Consider the following 15023-nt stretch of genomic DNA (forward strand, 5'->3'; position numbering starts at 1 on the left):
CCAACCGGAGCGGTCTCGTCCCGGGAATACCGGGAGACTCCGCCCGTCGGACCGCAGCTGCCTGCTCCGTGTGCCCGCACCGCGGGTCCCGGCCGGAGCCGGGGAAAACGCCTTGGAAGAGAAGGAGCCGCAGAGGCCCGAGCGGCTCCATGGCAGCAGGACCCTCCCTGCCGTGAAGGGCGCATCCCAGAGGTTTCCCGATGGATGGGGATGTGATGGACACAGATCCTCGCCATAAATAGTTGCTCAGCAGCAGTATTTCCCCTAGAAGACAGGAACCAAGGTGCTCCGTCCCAGGAATGCTGGCTATCAGTACTGACAGCAGAGGGGGTGGGATGCTGCAGCATCACAGCAAAGAGAACGTGCCCGGTTTGGACACAGCAACAGCTCTGCACGCTCCTACTGAGGGGTAACTCCTTTGTAACCGAGACTACAGCATCACTACACGTACATCAGGCTTTCTTCAACAAGTGGGTTTCAGTTGTGACCAGTGCTGCTGCCCCGCAACCAGCCCGCACCAACGCGCCCCGCGCTATGTCCACGGCAAGAAGTTGCAGTGCAGAACCAGCCCCAGCAGCCAGTAGGACAGGGAGAATCCGAGGATGCATCTGCTGAGCGGGGTGATGGATCTGCAGTTCAGCACCAGCCTCACCACCGGGTTCTCACAGGAACCAGATTTACCCTGAAGAGATTCCTCATAGCGAGGTGCAGAGGTTTGATCATCAGTCCCTTCACTCCGGAGTAAAGGTTCGTATTCCTGAAGGAGGTGAGCGGAGAACCAGTACAGGATGGGAGAGGAGGAGTGGAGCAATCGGGTCAGCACCTGAGAACAAGCAGAGCACAAATCACATCGCTGCAGGTCTCTGCCTGTCACCAGCCCTGGCACTGAGGCATGGCAGGAGCCACCAACCTGCCTCAGAGTGCTGACAATGGGGGCTGAAATACTCATGGTGTGGAGGTTTAGTACAGGGAAATCAAACACCTCTCAGCTCAACCTGCTTTAACTGTGACAACGTTTGTGTAAGCAGCCAAGTGGTCCCCAGGGTTTAAACTCTTTGCCACTCCTTGCTGAACAGCTCAGCTTCAGGGGACACTTGAACCTCACTCTTCAACTGCTTTTTCACTGGAACACCCACCCTTTAGTGCCACTATTAGTGTCCTTAAGACCAACAAACACTTCATAGGGTCTAGTGACAGGTTCTGGCTCCTTTCATTGCCATCCATTAAGCTCAGCCCAATACAACAAGCTTTGTCCTCCAGCAGTGGCCTTACACACATCAAATACCACCCAACACCAGCTGGACCGTTTGATCCCCGTCCCAGCATCCTCACGACACTGAAGACCTGGCCAGCTTCCCTTGGGAACTCTCGCTTTGGAAACTCCCTGTGCAGGCAGCTCCTGAAGAGGAAAGGCAATGCTTTTTGTTTGCATTGCCCTGTGCTGTCCTGCAGCTGGGACAACCTCGGCTGTGACGGTCACTGCTGCATCCCCCACAGTACATTCCCCTTGAGAAATCACCCCTGTGTGTTGCTACCAACGTCCTACCTGCACGTGCATGCAGAAGAACCCGAATGCCAGCAGGACCGTGGCATGGACCACATAGACGAAGACAGCGGGGCAGCAAAATCCAGCTCTTGGTTTATCCTCCTCTTCCCTCTTTCTTCTCTCTAAACCAAGAGTCAGGCAGTGCCGCGGGTTTGCACTCATGTAAGCGCAGGCAGCCCATGAGCCCAGAAGCGTGACAGGCAAAGCAAGCAAGAAATTTGGTATCTGTCTGAGCTCGAAATACCTGAGAAAGCCAACATTCCAGTAAGTGTCTTGAATATAGGAATAGGCCACAGGGACCTGCTGGGAGCACCAAGGGGGTTTAACCCCATTTGGGGCTGCCAGAGAATAGCCCTTGTCCAGAGCCAGCTGGACCAGTGGCTTAGGAACAGTCTGCTCCAGGCTGGTTCCAGGATGACAGAACCTCACATAGGCATAATACTGAAATAAAGCAAAAGGTAGAAAAATCCCAGCACACATCAGAACCACGGAAGACACCGCGCTGAGGAGCTGCTTCCACAACAGAGGGAGCTTTCTTACTGACCCTGAACCCACCTGGAGCTGGAGGGCAAAGCATTTACTGCAGGAGTAGAGAAAGAAGCCAGCATTAACAAGCCCGTTGGCCCGCACCCCAGCCGCAAGGGAGAAGAGCAGACCACTGAGCCAGCTCTGCCCCTTCTCCAGTTGCCACATGGCACTGAATGCCAGGAAGGCAAACATGCTCTCTGAGTAAGCAGCTGCCATAAATACACTGGCAGGGCTGACTGAAAAGAGGATGGCAGCGAGGAAAGCCACCCTGCGACACTGCAGCACAAGGCAGCCCAGCTGATAGAGGGCAGCGGCTGCCAGGGCAGAGAAGAGGGAGTTGAGCAGCACAGCTGAGAGCAGCAGGCGGCTCCGCACACACAGCAGCCACTGCAGGGGCCACAGAGCCCCCTCGGCCACGGCTCGCAGGCTCAGGGGGTACAGTGGGAAGAAGGCACAGTTGTGCTCGTACAGGTAACCGCGCTCGGCGATGAAGAGGAAGTGCTCTGCGTCCCAGCGGGACAGCCCACCCAGCAGCTGCTCCAGCAGCACGTCCCACAGGCCAGGCTGGGACAGGCGAGGCGGGGAGAAGGCGTCCGCAGCATGGTCTGGGATCAGGAGGTTGAAGAGAGCCTAGAAAAGAAGAGAGGATTGAAGTCCAGCACAAGTTTGGCACCCTACTGAAAGCACTGAATAGGAAGACCCCTGGGTTCCAAAGAAGGGGACAGGAGCAGCACAGAAGCCAGGCTGCAGGGCTCTGTGGTGAGGATACCTGTGAAAAGGTGCAAACGCAATCTCTTGGGGCACTTACATCTGACCTGAATAAAGCTCTGGAACATACCCAGCACGAATCCCCGTGGAAATGGACAGGGAAAGATGCTCAACCCCATCTAACTGCATACCTGCACTCCAGGCAGCTCTGCAGCACTGGGGAGCCTCCTGTTCTACTGCATGTGGCATCATTGTCCCAGCTGACACACAAGGGAGAGGAGACAAAAGATTTTCCCAGAGCAAACTGATGCAGAAGACAGCAGATGATTCCCAGTCCCCTTCTCTAGTCTCTAGATGCCCATCTCCTCTGCAGCTTGGTGTTTGCTTTCTGGAGCTGAGGAAGCACAATGCACACCCTCTGCCTCCAGGAGCTTGTGGTGCTGGCCATGTTATAAAAGGTGAGAGAAAACCCCAGGAAGTCCATGAGATAGGGAGCATCTAACTTAATGCATTGTTATGTAGTGCCAAAGGAAAACATGCTTCAAAACCCCCAAATCCCCAAAAACCTCAGATGGTAAGTTTTGTAGCTTAACTACATGTAGATTGGGATGAGTCCCCTGCAATGAGTTCAGCCTTGGCAGAGAAAAAAGGCCACACTGAACAAACTGGGACTAAAAGACATACAAAGGCACTGGTTTACCATGAAGCACATATCTGGTCTAACCAGGGCTCTGGCATTGTAACACGGAGTCTTTCCTCTCAGCTGATGGTTCCACTCTGTCCTACCCTGTGGTGAGCGGGGCTGCCACAACCTGCCAGCTGGCTGGGAGCCCTGCTGCTGCTCACCAGCTTTTGTAGAATCAGCAAACAGTTTTGTGTTGGAAAGGACCTTAAAGCTCCTCCAGCTCCAACCCCTGCCACGGGCAGGGACCCCTTCCACTGGAGCAGCTTGCTCCAAGCCCCTGTGTCCAACCTGGCCTTGAGCACTGCCAGGGATGGGGCAGCCACAGCTTCTCTGGGCACCCTGTGCCAGCGCCTCAGCACCCTCACAGGGAAGAGCTTCTGCCTAAGAGCTCAGCTCAGTCAGGTTAAAGCCGTCTTTCTCAGGCTGATGTTGTTTCAGGAGGGCCATGGCTGCAGCCTGACACTGCTGCCTGTTTTGGTACACACAGGTAGGATGGATGGAGTGAGCAACCATGCTCAGAGAACGATAACTCTGGAGAGGAGACTTAGAAGGAACACACAGGAGGAGATTACTGTTCCTTTTCTATGGATAAACAGAGACTTCAGCCTCTTGTGCTGCCAAACCAGCCTCTTGCAACAGCAGCATGAAAACACGTTAAGTTACATGGACATGATTTTACTCCACAGCAACCTGCCCCTCTGGATGCAGCTGGGCTGTGGGTTCTCCACAGGAGGAGATGGTTTCCCAACCAGGCAGAACCAGCCAGCTCAAGGACACTGAAAAGAGAAGCCTGGGAGCAGCAAACAACGGATGTCACAGCAGCTTTGGATTGAGAACAGGGGACTTGCCTGCAGCAGAAGGGTCAGGGCTCTGCAGCGCACTGCAAACCACACCACCTCTCGGAGGTGGGGGTCTGTGCTGCTCACCACCTCCATCCTGTGCTCTCAAGTTGCCTCAGTAGGTCACGGGTGCCATGGGAATGCTCCCTCTGGGTTTGGAAACCTGAGTTGATAAACAGAGGACAGACACAGAAAGGTGTTTCAGCCATGTTAGTAAGTGATGTGCCTTTAGTTACTGTTAGGGACTTCAAAGAGCTGCGAATCTGTATGAACAAGTCACTTACAAAGGAAATCACAGATCTGGGAGATGATGCAGAAAACCTCTTTGATATTGTTCCTATTAAAAAACCCCAACCCTGGCTTCTTACCCTTGGCCAGGATGCAGAGGAGAGAGGCGACTCCTGACTCTCTGCCCATTTCTTACAGGCCAATGTAAATCCCAGGCACAGACAGGCCTCCTCAGCAGCTGCCTCAGCAGAAACACCAGCACCTCACGCCAGGCCCCTGCCAAGTGTCTGCACACACATTCAGGCTCCAGTGTGCTGAATGGGATTTAAACCTGGGCTTGTGTCGAGGCTTTTCTTTGGAATAGAGACAGAATTCAACTGTGGCCTCTGAGTGCAACATCTGTGTGAGCAGCTGCTGAGTGGGTGATGCCAGACACGCTCTCACCTCCTCCCGCTCCCTGCCCTGTGTTTGCCCTGGGAAGCCAAGGACAGCTTTATCCAGCTGCCTCCACGGCACTGACACCACAAGCTCCATCAGAGCAAGGCTGAGGTGCTTCCCCCCAGCCCTTGCATCCAGCAGCAGCGGCACCTCCAGGATGTGACACTCTCAGTATTCCAGTAGTTTGGCAGGGGTCCTGGACTCTGGGGTGAGGGCATCTGCCTATTAAGCAAACCACATGTGCTCAGGCAGCTCTTGTCCACCTCTTCCCTACAAACCTCACCTGCAAGATTTAGAATGCTTTGTGGAGTCTCCCTGCTTTCATTGATGCATATTCTGGATTGATGTCATGGGACCAGCTCTGAAAGCGCCTGGCCCAGCACCATGGAAGGCAGTATCTGTTTGCAGCTCTTTAAGATAACACATTTCTTCCGTTGGTTCCCCAGCCACCAACTGCTTTTCAGTTTGAGAAACAGAAGACCCACATCTCGCTGGGTTCCAGTGACACCACATCCTGCGCTATTTCCCACCTGCCATCCTTTTGATCCAGGGCTTTACAACACATAAAGACCCCCAAACAAATCACTTGATGATCCGAAACCACTCCAAGGTTTTCCTATTACCATTTCACCAGTGAAGGAAAGAAAACCCCTAGCAGGTTAAAAACTGCATGAGAGAGCAGAAAGCAAATCATCAGCAGCGCTAAAACCAAGATCCAAACACGCTTGTTGGTAGTTGCAGTCCCAAACCAAAGGATTATGCTTCCTATTTAGCCACACACAAGACTTTAGGCTTTGCTTGTGTTCTCCTTTTGCTCCAGAGCATCCACAGCTACAGACAAAGCAGCTGGTGGGAGGCACAAGCTGCAATGTTATTTTAAGAGAGGGGATACCTCGGCCCAGCTGTAAATTCTATTAAAGCACATTCACAGCTGCAAAGCTGATTGAAGCACAGCAGCACAAATAGTCCCAGTGCTTGAAACACTTGATAAGGAGCAGACAGAGAAGCCTCCTCGCATGAGTGTGCCAAGGCTCCAAGCAACCAGCTTAGAAAGTCTGTTCCTATGACGACGCAGCGCACCTTGTACCAGCACGTGGGGAAGGCTACGGATTGCTGCAGCCCACAGTCAGCCTTCCGCTGGTGAACGGTGTCAGGGCTGGAATGGCTCTGTCCCTGAAGGAGCACCTGCATGAACGGAGAGAGGACAGAGAAAGGCAAAAGTGGGTTTAAAAGGTGCAAAACCTTAATGAAAGGAGTCTCTGGGGTGGGAACCGCGCTCAAAGCCGCGGATCCCAACGGACCAGGCGCTGTGTGAATGATGTACACGGGGGCCGGAGGCGCACTGCAGGCCGCTGGCCAGCCGGTGGCAGCAGGCACTCGCCACAGCCGCGCTGCTGGGACACAGGGTTCCTGCCGGGAAACGTGCAGGAGCAGTGGGAGCGCGAGGGTTTGGGCACGTCCCGGTACTTCTCCAACGCGCTGCAGGGTCAAGGCACGCTCCGGTTCTCGCTGTAAACCCGTTCTGAAACACGGCTTTAGGAATCGCGTTCACCCAATGCTTGTTTCAGGGGGTCTGGGCCTGGAGGCTGCAGCCGCAGCGCTGCTTCACCCACATCCAAAGGCAACGGGGGCAGTTCCACCCCTTCCTCCTCTGACAACAGCTCGTGTGTGAGTAGAAGCGGATCAAAGCCAGGACCTGACCGCTCGCTGCGGAGCCGCTGTGGGAGCTGGGTCAGGCCTAGGCATGACAACGCATGGCGGCCGCTTCCCTGTGTGCTCGCACCTCCTGCCTGGGCCATCGCACACGGCAACGGCACAAACCCCGCTCAGGCCAGCTCCGGGACTCCTGCTCCGTCCTTCCAACGGGACGAGGCCGCTGCAGCCGGTGACCAGCACTTAACCGGACGGAATGGAACCGCAGGGTCCCTTCCCTTGCTGAGGGACGAGGCGGGCCTGCACCCTGCGGCCTCCGGCTGAGGTTAACAGCGGCCCAAGGGCTCGAGTGGAGATGAGGGGGGAGTGTGTGTGTGCTCCCCTCAGCACAGGCGGGCCCCCCCAGTGCACAGAATCACCGCTTGGACTGGAAGGGGGCTCAAAGCTCCCCCAGCGCCATCCCCGCCGCGGGCGGGGACACCCTCCACCACCGCAGGGTGCTCCCACACAGCCCGCTGGGCCCCCATGGCGGCGCTGGGCCCGGCCCTCAGGGGGGCTCCAAGGGGGCGGTGCCTTTGTGAGGGGAGGGGGGATGAGGCCCCGCCCCTTCCCCCCCCACCCTCGGTGCGCGCGCGGCCCCGCCTCTTCCCCCCCTCCCACCTGAGCGCCCGGCGCGCGGCTCCCGCGCCGGCTCCATCCCACCGCCCGCTTCCGGCCCCGCCCCTTCCGGGGCTGCGCGCGCCGCGTCACGTGGCGGCAGGTAACACGTGTGTATATGTGTGTATGTGTGTGTCGGGACGGGAAGGGATGGGCGGCGCCATCTTTGTTAAGGGCCTGTGAGGGTGCTGAGGCGCAGTCACAGGGTGCCCAGAGAAGCTGTGGCTGCCCCATCCCTGGCAGTGCGCAAGGCCAGGTTGGACACAGGGGCTTGGAGCAAGCTGCTCCAGTGGAAGGTGTCGGAACTGGATGAGGTTTAAAGTCCCTTCCACCACAAACCATTCCATGATGGCATGGTCCCACTGATGCAGGCACTGCCTGCCAGCAGGAAGAGGTGTTAAGAGCTGGAGAGGCACCAACACAAACCACGGCGGCTGCAACACTGGCACGAGCCTTCTGGCAAGAGGCATTAAGCAACACATCACATAACAATAGGCTGGGAATAAGTGCATGCTATTAATTACTTACTGGTACACGAGGGTGGGCAGGTTTCCCTTGGGATCTCCTCCACATGCTGATGGAGGCAGATGCTGCTCTCACCCCAACCACATGCGATGTCAAGCCATGGCAGCAGCACATGACAGCAGCACATGACAGCGTGGGTAAAGAGCAGCAGGTCTTGGTGCTTAAAACACACCTTAGCATCAGCCTGACTGTACCAGCTGCAGGAATGACAGAGGAGTCAGTGAGTCTTCAAGGGAGACTCCTCGAGTGCTATTGTTCGAGGCTGTGACTTGGGAAGAACTCAAGGTTTCCCCTTGGAAAAGGGGCTGGGGTCAACGAGAGGCCTGTGTTTAAGGAATGCCTGCAGAAAGGGAAAGCTCTAGGTACAAATGAGGCCAAAGCATCAAGGACTGGATGCATTCGGGGCAGCCAAGTTCAGTTTGAAATCAGTTGTGGCTCAAAGTACTCCCCAGTTACAGTGAGCACGGCTCCTTCTCACTTCACTAAGTCTTCACTGATGCTGTTTTAACCATTTGAGAAGCATATGAGCGCTGTGTGTGGTGCCTAAAGCACTGGGAGAGCAGAACTGCTCCCTTTGGATGAACTGGTTGTGCTGTTATCCACTGGTGAAGCAGGTGGTTGGCACCACGTGTGACTGCTCTTCCCCCCCCCCAGTGCAGCATTCACTTATGACTCAATTCACAGTAAGATGAGCACAGAAGCTGGAGAGAAGCTGCTCACATTACCTTCATCACCCATGCTGCTGCGGTCCCTTCTGTTCAGGAAAAGAAGTGAAATGATGACGTTAATTCAGATGCAACAGAGCTCCTGGAACACAAAACTGAATTATCAGAGATGATGGGTTTAAATCAGCAACACTGTCACAGACTGGCAAAGCCCAGCACAATTCTTATCTCACAACTCGCTTTCCATCCAGTCTGTTTGAAAGCCAAGGAAGCACCAGCACCGTTCCTGTCTCTTAAGAAACGCATGTTAGGGACTCTTCCTCTACCAGGCAAAGAACTCCTGCAATTCCTGCTGATAAAGAGACCTTACAGAGAAGACTTCAGTTATTCTGGCACCATTACTCCCAGCATTCTGAAGTTTAAGGGACACAGCCAAGGGAGGGCTCTGGGATCAGAGAGCTTCCTAGGAACGGTCTACAGCAGGATAAACCAAGGAGATCTGAACAAAAACCATGTCTACCTTTAAGAAAGCTTCTCTTTAACTGGCTCTTTTGCTTATATGAGCTCCATGCAGTTGGAGCCAGCCTGCTTCTAGAATCCTCTGAGCATAAAGCTTCAGGCTAAGTAAAAATACCCATTTCCTAACCCCTGAGAAGGGGCAGATTTGCACCTGAAGAGCCTCAACTCTGGCTGTTTGCTGAAGGGCAGCCGAGCTCCGGCCACTGGAAAACCCGGACTCTCACCACGCTTCCAAGAAAACGTGAAAAATGGGTGGGAATGGGAGTTTTCCATTCTACAGAGCTGGATGGGAACCGCCTCCCTTGCAAGCAGCAGCCTTTCCAAGCCTGTGAACTGCGAGCCTCCCTGCCATAGCTTCACCTCACACTGCAGATCCTAACCCTAGGCAGCACTAAGAAAAACCTCCACCACTGAAACAAGCCAGAGCACCAGGGTCTCCAAGCACCACTGCACCACGCTGGACCTTTGAGGCCTCTCTGCTGCGTGGTAAGGAGCTGACCTACAACATCACCTCTACCAGACCTGACAGCACTGAAGTTACCTCCTCGTTCTGCTAATAAAGAAAACCCTTACAAACATCTTACCAAGATTTAATGTACATTTATTCTTAACACGTGGAACATATAGTATAAAGATTTCATACTGAATAAATGATATTCATTAAGCCAAAAAAGGAAAAAAGGGAGGAATTTACATCAAGTTTTTAGCTACATCGTCTGAAATACAAATATGCAGAATTCATCACTGAAAAATCTCAATTGTGTTTCTTCATCAGGAACTTCAACTGAACCTAGAACTTTTTCACACCTCGATTAGAAAGAAAACAAAACCAGGAAAAAAATAAAACTATAAGTTGATTGGCTGCTGAGACAGCAATGACTTTATACACAGAGACCTGTACAGCATCCTCCAGGGAGGGATGTCTGGCAAGAGATTAAATAATTGTGTCTCGCTTTTGCAGGTCATCAACTCGTTTAACTCGTCATACTATAAAGGGGAAGGGAGAGGGGGACAAAACTGCGAGGGATCTTAGGGTATGTGCAATGTACAACGTCATATATATATACACACGTGGCAGCGGTCGGGCTGCGGCTAAAGGTTAAAACCAGTTCTAAGAGGTGATCTCAGGGTTATTCATACAATCAAGGAGGAAGAGAGAAAGAGGTCAGGGTGTTGTAGGTTCACACATGATACTTTGGGGGAAAAGCCTTTTTTTTTGTTTTTCTCCTCAACATTAACTAAAAACGTTTTTAAAAACTACAGCTTGCTGCTGAGCCAGCTTTTTTCTTCTTTTTTTTTTTCTCTTTTTTCTCTTTTTTTTGTTTTCCAGGTGAGACATTATTACAGTATGTTTTACAGTTTAAGGTGTACAGTACATGAAGTTCTACACGCTACTGCACAGGCCTCCCTTGGACAAGGTCTGTTCACCACTGGTTAACTTCTTGGTTCCTGCAAGATTGTGAATGTACAACGATAAAACCACACGGAGTTCAGCAGTCGCTTGGGGTTTGTTTTTGTCCTTCAAGAGTTTTACCATTAAAAACAGTTAGGAAAGTGGTGCCTGTCAATGTGATAACACGGCAAAGTCGTTTCCCCAAACTCACTGTAAACGACAGTAACTTTGGTTAAAATAAAAAAAAAAGTCTTCTATGTAGACAGAACTTTGTCTCCTTTAATAAGGGATTCAGGACAAATTTGAAGGGCAGGGGAAAGGGAGGGGGAACGGGGACATCATTCCCCAAGGGAGAAGCAGGACAGCGCAGGGTAGACAGTGGATTCTGAGGTGGTTTTGCATAAATAAAGGGCAACAGTCAGTTTCTAAGTTCTCCACTCACGCACACGCACACAGGGGCTCGGATCCCACAGCTGTCATGACTGGCCAATTAAAAACAGTACATCACAAATAACTTGTGAAACCAAAGAGTTCATCAAAGGCGACACGGAGATGTCCAACAGCCGCGACTCGTATAACGTGAACTCCGAGTGGTTCTCGTCCACCTTGGCCAGGGCGAGCAGCGCCCGAGCAGCCCGGCGCATCATGTCCACGCTCGTCGACTCAAAGGGTGGGTTCTGCATGTGCATCAAGCTGGCCTGGCTCTGCTGGAACTGCGTGGCGGCCAGGCTGTCCTCCAAAAAGCCCAGCAAGTTGCCAATGCTGCCCTTCTGCACAGCAATCGCTCTTGCTGCCAGGCTGTCCCCCTGTGCCAAGTTGGCCAGTAGTACCACAGCCATCTCTCGACACACCGGGTTCTTTCTGTCACTAAGGAACCGCACCATGGTGCTGTACAGCTTCTCCAAGCGACTGAAGGGGGGAGTTGCAAGAATCAAATCCACATTGTTGTCCTGGATGCTGAGTTTGCTGAGTGTTTCCAAAACCAGTCTCTGAGGGGAGAGGACCGCATTGGGCCCCAGTGTTGGGAAGGGATCCTGGGCCTCTGCTGATGGACATACTGCCCAGTGGAGGAGTCCATCCAGGATAGGCAAACAGATGCTTTCTGGGTAAGGGGAGAGGTCCAGCTGGCCAGAAATGTTGGCCAACGTGACCAGTGTATTTTCACGCAGCATCTCCAAGCAGTCCCACCACCACTCCACCTTGTTGCAGCTCACCCCTTGGTCCTGCTCCTCCTCTTTCTCATAGGTCAGGGGTGCCTGTTTGCGTTCTGGATGCTTGTGGTGTAAGAGAATCAACTTCCCTAGAATCAGCAGCAGCCCGGGATGTTTTGACATTTCAAAGTCATTGCCCGGCACGAACGATAAACTCCTGATGATGTTAGAGACACAAATGCAGCGCTTCGCCAGAGAGTCCTGCCAGTCCAGGAGGGTGCACAGGGGTGTCTCGTCCTTACTGTGAGGTTCATCCTCCAGGATTTTGATGTTTCTGTGGCTCTGAGCTGGATTAATGCCAAAGGGAAACTTGCTGCTTTCCTTTGCCGTTTCCAGAGCTTTAACCTCTTCCTCCTCCCCTGCCAAGGCACCCGAACGTGCCGACAGCATGTCATCCATGGTGGCAGTTATCCTCTTCTCCGAGGAGCTGTCGGATGGAGGAGTCTCTCCTTCCCTAGTGCTCGGATTGCTCTCAGCTGCTGCACGTTTCCTCAGGACAGAGGTGCAGGAAGCTCGTTTGTGAGTCAAAGGTAGCTCCGTCTTGCTCTCAAAGTGGGTCTGGATGTGCTCGGTGGTGTCGCCGCCGCCGATCCGCCAGTGCAGCAGCCCGCTCTCGAACTCCTGCACCCGCCCCAGCTTGTCTGAATAATCTACCACAAAGGGGTCATTTTTCTGCACCACCTTGACTGGAAGCTTGTCAAATTTACTAACTAGTTTTTCCTCGCTGCTCTCTAGAGGTACTTTGTCCTTGCTCGAAAACGCAGCCTCCTCCTCTTCCTCATCCTCGTCTTCCTCCTCACAGTTCAGGCTCTGTGGTTCATCATCCTCCTCCCCTTCTTCAGGAGAGGAAGCTGAAGACTTGCAGAACCTTTCGGGATCTAATAGTGTTCTTTGCCCTGGGTCTCCCACCTCGTATTCCTTCAAGATCCCAAAGATCTCGATCAGGCAGCGCCGGAAATACTCCACCAAGAGTTCCAGCAAGCCTGGCAGCTAAGAGGGAGAGGAAAAATAGGAGGGGAAGGAAGGAAGAGAACAGTGATCAGAAAACAACTTAGGCCAATGCGAGCAACTGGGGAAGCAAGGCATAAAGAGCTAAGAATTTAAGCTGTGCTCGTAATTACTGGGGTCTTTTCCTGCTGGCAATAACTGTTTGCAAAGCAGAGTTTTCTGTCCTCTGAGAAAGGGAAGACGACAAAACCAAGGTGCTGACAGTCAGCATCCAAGCCACCTCCCAAACACATACATACACTTGTGCAAACACAAGTGCTCTTGGATGTATAAATGACATGGGCCAGTGAGTAAGCAGTGCACAGCTCCCCAGATTTCATACTCGTTTCCAACCTGGCACGCTCCATGCGTCCAGGGACATCCCAGGGTCTGGCCCTACAAGGGCAGGAGCTGCTTGTTGCTATCTCGCTGACAGAAAACCCTACACAATTAGCACTTCAAAGACCTGCATGAGAGAACATCTGCACGCACCTGGCTGAGGTTGAAGGTCATTATGCTGTTGTCATCATAGAGCAGGATGTTTATGGTATCTAAGGCCCACGTACTTTCAGCTAGCAGCCCAGACTTCAGAGACATCATCACTCTCCAGGCTTCAGGAGTTCCTGTAACATAAACACATGATACTTCCAGCTCCTGGAGTTTAAAAACAAAAAAGGAGATACTTGATACTGCTTTTTGGATCCACAAAGAGCAAAGCTTGTTTAAGGTGATGTACAGACTGTATGTACCCGCAATCTCCACATGGACAATGCCAAAACAATGTCTGAAACCCCAACTAGGCCTCTTTCAAAGTCACCAGAGCCCTTCCACTTGGCAGTACCGAAGGGTAATGGCAGCATCCATCCCCTGGGCAGGCACAAGCAGAAAAGCAGGAGTTTCCTCTTACCGATATCTTTTGCTGTCAGGCGTCTCCTCTGCTTCAACACAGGTTGCGTTGCTTCTACTGATCCCGGAGGGAAGGTGATGTCTCGTCGGATCATGGGGGGCTGTACAGCTGCTGGTGTTATATGCGAGGCAGGGACTGGTGGTCCTGCCTTCTGCATTTTCATCCCCGAGTGCAGGAACGGAGATTTACTGGGAGAAGTGCGATTCTCCAGAGGTCTGGGCAGAGGTGCTGGGCTGGATACCTGAGGAATGTGATTCTGCATGCTAGGGGCGGTCTGGTAGTTAGACTGGGGGGGCCTGGTCATTGGGGGCACAGGGGCAGAGGGACCATAAGGAGGTTGCCGGTTCCCATGGGAAGGCCATGGTCCCTCATGGTTGACCCTCTGGTCTGAATGCAGGATGTCATCTGTTCGAGTCACTCCATGGTAAGCAGGCCCCTGGGGCGCAGAGCCCGTGCTCTGCCGGTTCGGATAGCTGTACCCTATTTCGTTGCGCCCCTGCCACATGGCACCTTGCTGTGGGCCCTCTGGAGTAGACTGTATGGGACCCCCCATCATCTGAGGAGGCATGTTCTGCTGAGCATTGGAGCCTGGGGGAGCCGAGACCCTGTCTCTGCCAAATTGGAATGGGAACTGGTTCTGAGGCCCTCCGGCAGCGCGGCGGTCAGCAGCAGGGTATGTACTCCCATACTGGTTATACAGGTCCTGCTGTGGAGACGGCTGTGCAGTTTGCTGCTGGCTGGGTTGCTGGCTCTGTGCTGGAGGCAGCTGCTGCTGGGTCTGCCCCTGCCCGGCGCTGTATGGTACGTTGTACATCTCCCCTTCGTGCCGCTTTGCGGGGGGGCCGTAGCTGCCATCCATTGGCCGCTTGTAATTCTACAGGGAAAAGAAAGGCATCAACATGAGATTGCTTAGAATCACAGAATGGTCTGGGGCTGGAAAGGACCTTCAGATCATCCAGCTCCAAACCCTGCCATGGGCAGGGACACTTCACAATAGACCGTGACACCCAAGGCTCTGTTCAACCTGGCCTTGAACACTGCCAGGGATGGAGCATTTACCTCTTCTTCAGACACCCTGTGCCAGTGCCTCACCACTCTCACAGTAAAGAACTTCCTTATATCTAACCTGAACTGCCCCTGTTTCAGTTTGAACCCATTACCCCTTGTCCTATCACTACAGCTCCTGATGCAGAGCCCCTCTCCAGCACCCTTGTAGCCACCTTCAGACACTGGAAGCTGCCCTGAGGTCTCCACGCAGCTTCTCTTCTCCAGGTTGAACAGCCCCAGCTTTCTCAGTCTGCCTTCATATTGGAGGTGCTTAGAAACAAGCAATCCAACCCTCAGTGGGTACTGTTGCTCCATAGCATGGCTTGTAAGAGGGCAAGAGTTGTCTTGTTCTTAGCCATATCCAGCATGAGGCTGGATCAGTCTTTCAAATCCACAAGCCAGGACCAATTCCTTGTGGCTGGCTGGGTACTTTCCTTGTGGATTCTACAAGGATGCCTTGGGGGCAGAAGTCTGCCCACAGAAAGGA

General features: G+C 53.2%; 6 protein-coding genes across 12 annotated transcripts in view; 2 read left to right on the forward strand and 4 right to left on the reverse strand.

Moving 5' to 3' along the window:
- The window catches only part of STX12 (syntaxin 12), a 350272-nt gene that overhangs the window by 191995 nt on the left and 143254 nt on the right, over positions 1-15023 (reverse strand). The gene's annotated exons all lie outside the window — the stretch shown is intronic.
- NUDC (nuclear distribution C, dynein complex regulator) overlaps positions 1-15023 on the reverse strand; it is an 87202-nt gene that overhangs the window by 45005 nt on the left and 27174 nt on the right. The gene's annotated exons all lie outside the window — the stretch shown is intronic.
- Positions 1-15023, forward strand: part of NR0B2 (nuclear receptor subfamily 0 group B member 2) — a 167118-nt gene that overhangs the window by 36547 nt on the left and 115548 nt on the right. The window lies entirely within an intron of this gene.
- GPN2 (GPN-loop GTPase 2) overlaps positions 1-15023 on the forward strand; it is an 81435-nt gene that overhangs the window by 27035 nt on the left and 39377 nt on the right. The window lies entirely within an intron of this gene.
- PIGV (phosphatidylinositol glycan anchor biosynthesis class V) lies at positions 443-7365 on the reverse strand. Its single transcript, XM_061360700.1, has 5 exons — positions 7286-7365; positions 6053-6157; positions 4316-4469; positions 1547-2704; positions 443-823 (listed from the first exon to the last, which is right to left on the reverse strand). The coding sequence occupies exons 3-5, from the start codon at positions 4400-4402 to the stop codon at positions 533-535; spliced, it is 1536 nt and encodes a 511-aa protein (XP_061216684.1). The 5' UTR covers positions 4403-4469; positions 6053-6157; positions 7286-7365; the 3' UTR covers positions 443-532.
- ARID1A (AT-rich interaction domain 1A) overlaps positions 9572-15023 on the reverse strand; it is a 60193-nt gene continuing 54741 nt past the window's right edge. For all 7 annotated transcript variants that reach the window (XM_061360711.1, XM_061360708.1, XM_061360707.1 and 4 more), the window contains 3 exons: positions 13490-14363; positions 13075-13205; positions 9572-12585 (listed from right to left, as the gene is read on the reverse strand). In XM_061360711.1, the coding sequence (XP_061216695.1) occupies positions 10861-12585; positions 13075-13205; positions 13490-14363 (2730 nt within the window). In that variant the 3' untranslated portion in view covers positions 9572-10860. The remainder of the gene's footprint in view (positions 12586-13074; positions 13206-13489; positions 14364-15023) is intronic.

The sequence above is a fragment of the Neopsephotus bourkii genome, unplaced genomic scaffold (assembly GCF_033783945.1).
Source record: "Neopsephotus bourkii isolate Nb327-2 ecotype Australia unplaced genomic scaffold, CSIRO-AGI_Nbou_v1 NB_1036, whole genome shotgun sequence".
Taxonomy (NCBI): Eukaryota; Metazoa; Chordata; class Aves; order Psittaciformes; family Psittacidae; genus Neopsephotus; species Neopsephotus bourkii.

Excerpts from the sequence above, each read along its gene's own strand:
- PIGV (XM_061360700.1), bottom strand. The coding sequence starts at position 4,402 with ATGGAGGTGGTGAGCAGCACAGACCCCCACCTCCGAGAGGTGGTGTGG. Across the intron at positions 2,705-4,315 it reads CCCTGACCCTTCTGCTGCAG|GCTCTCTTCAACCTCCTGAT; the intron begins GCAAGTCCCCTG and ends CTTCTTTTCTAG. Across the intron at positions 824-1,546 it reads TCTTCTGCATGCACGTGCAG|GTGCTGACCCGATTGCTCCA; the intron begins GTAGGACGTTGG and ends GCTTGTTCTCAG.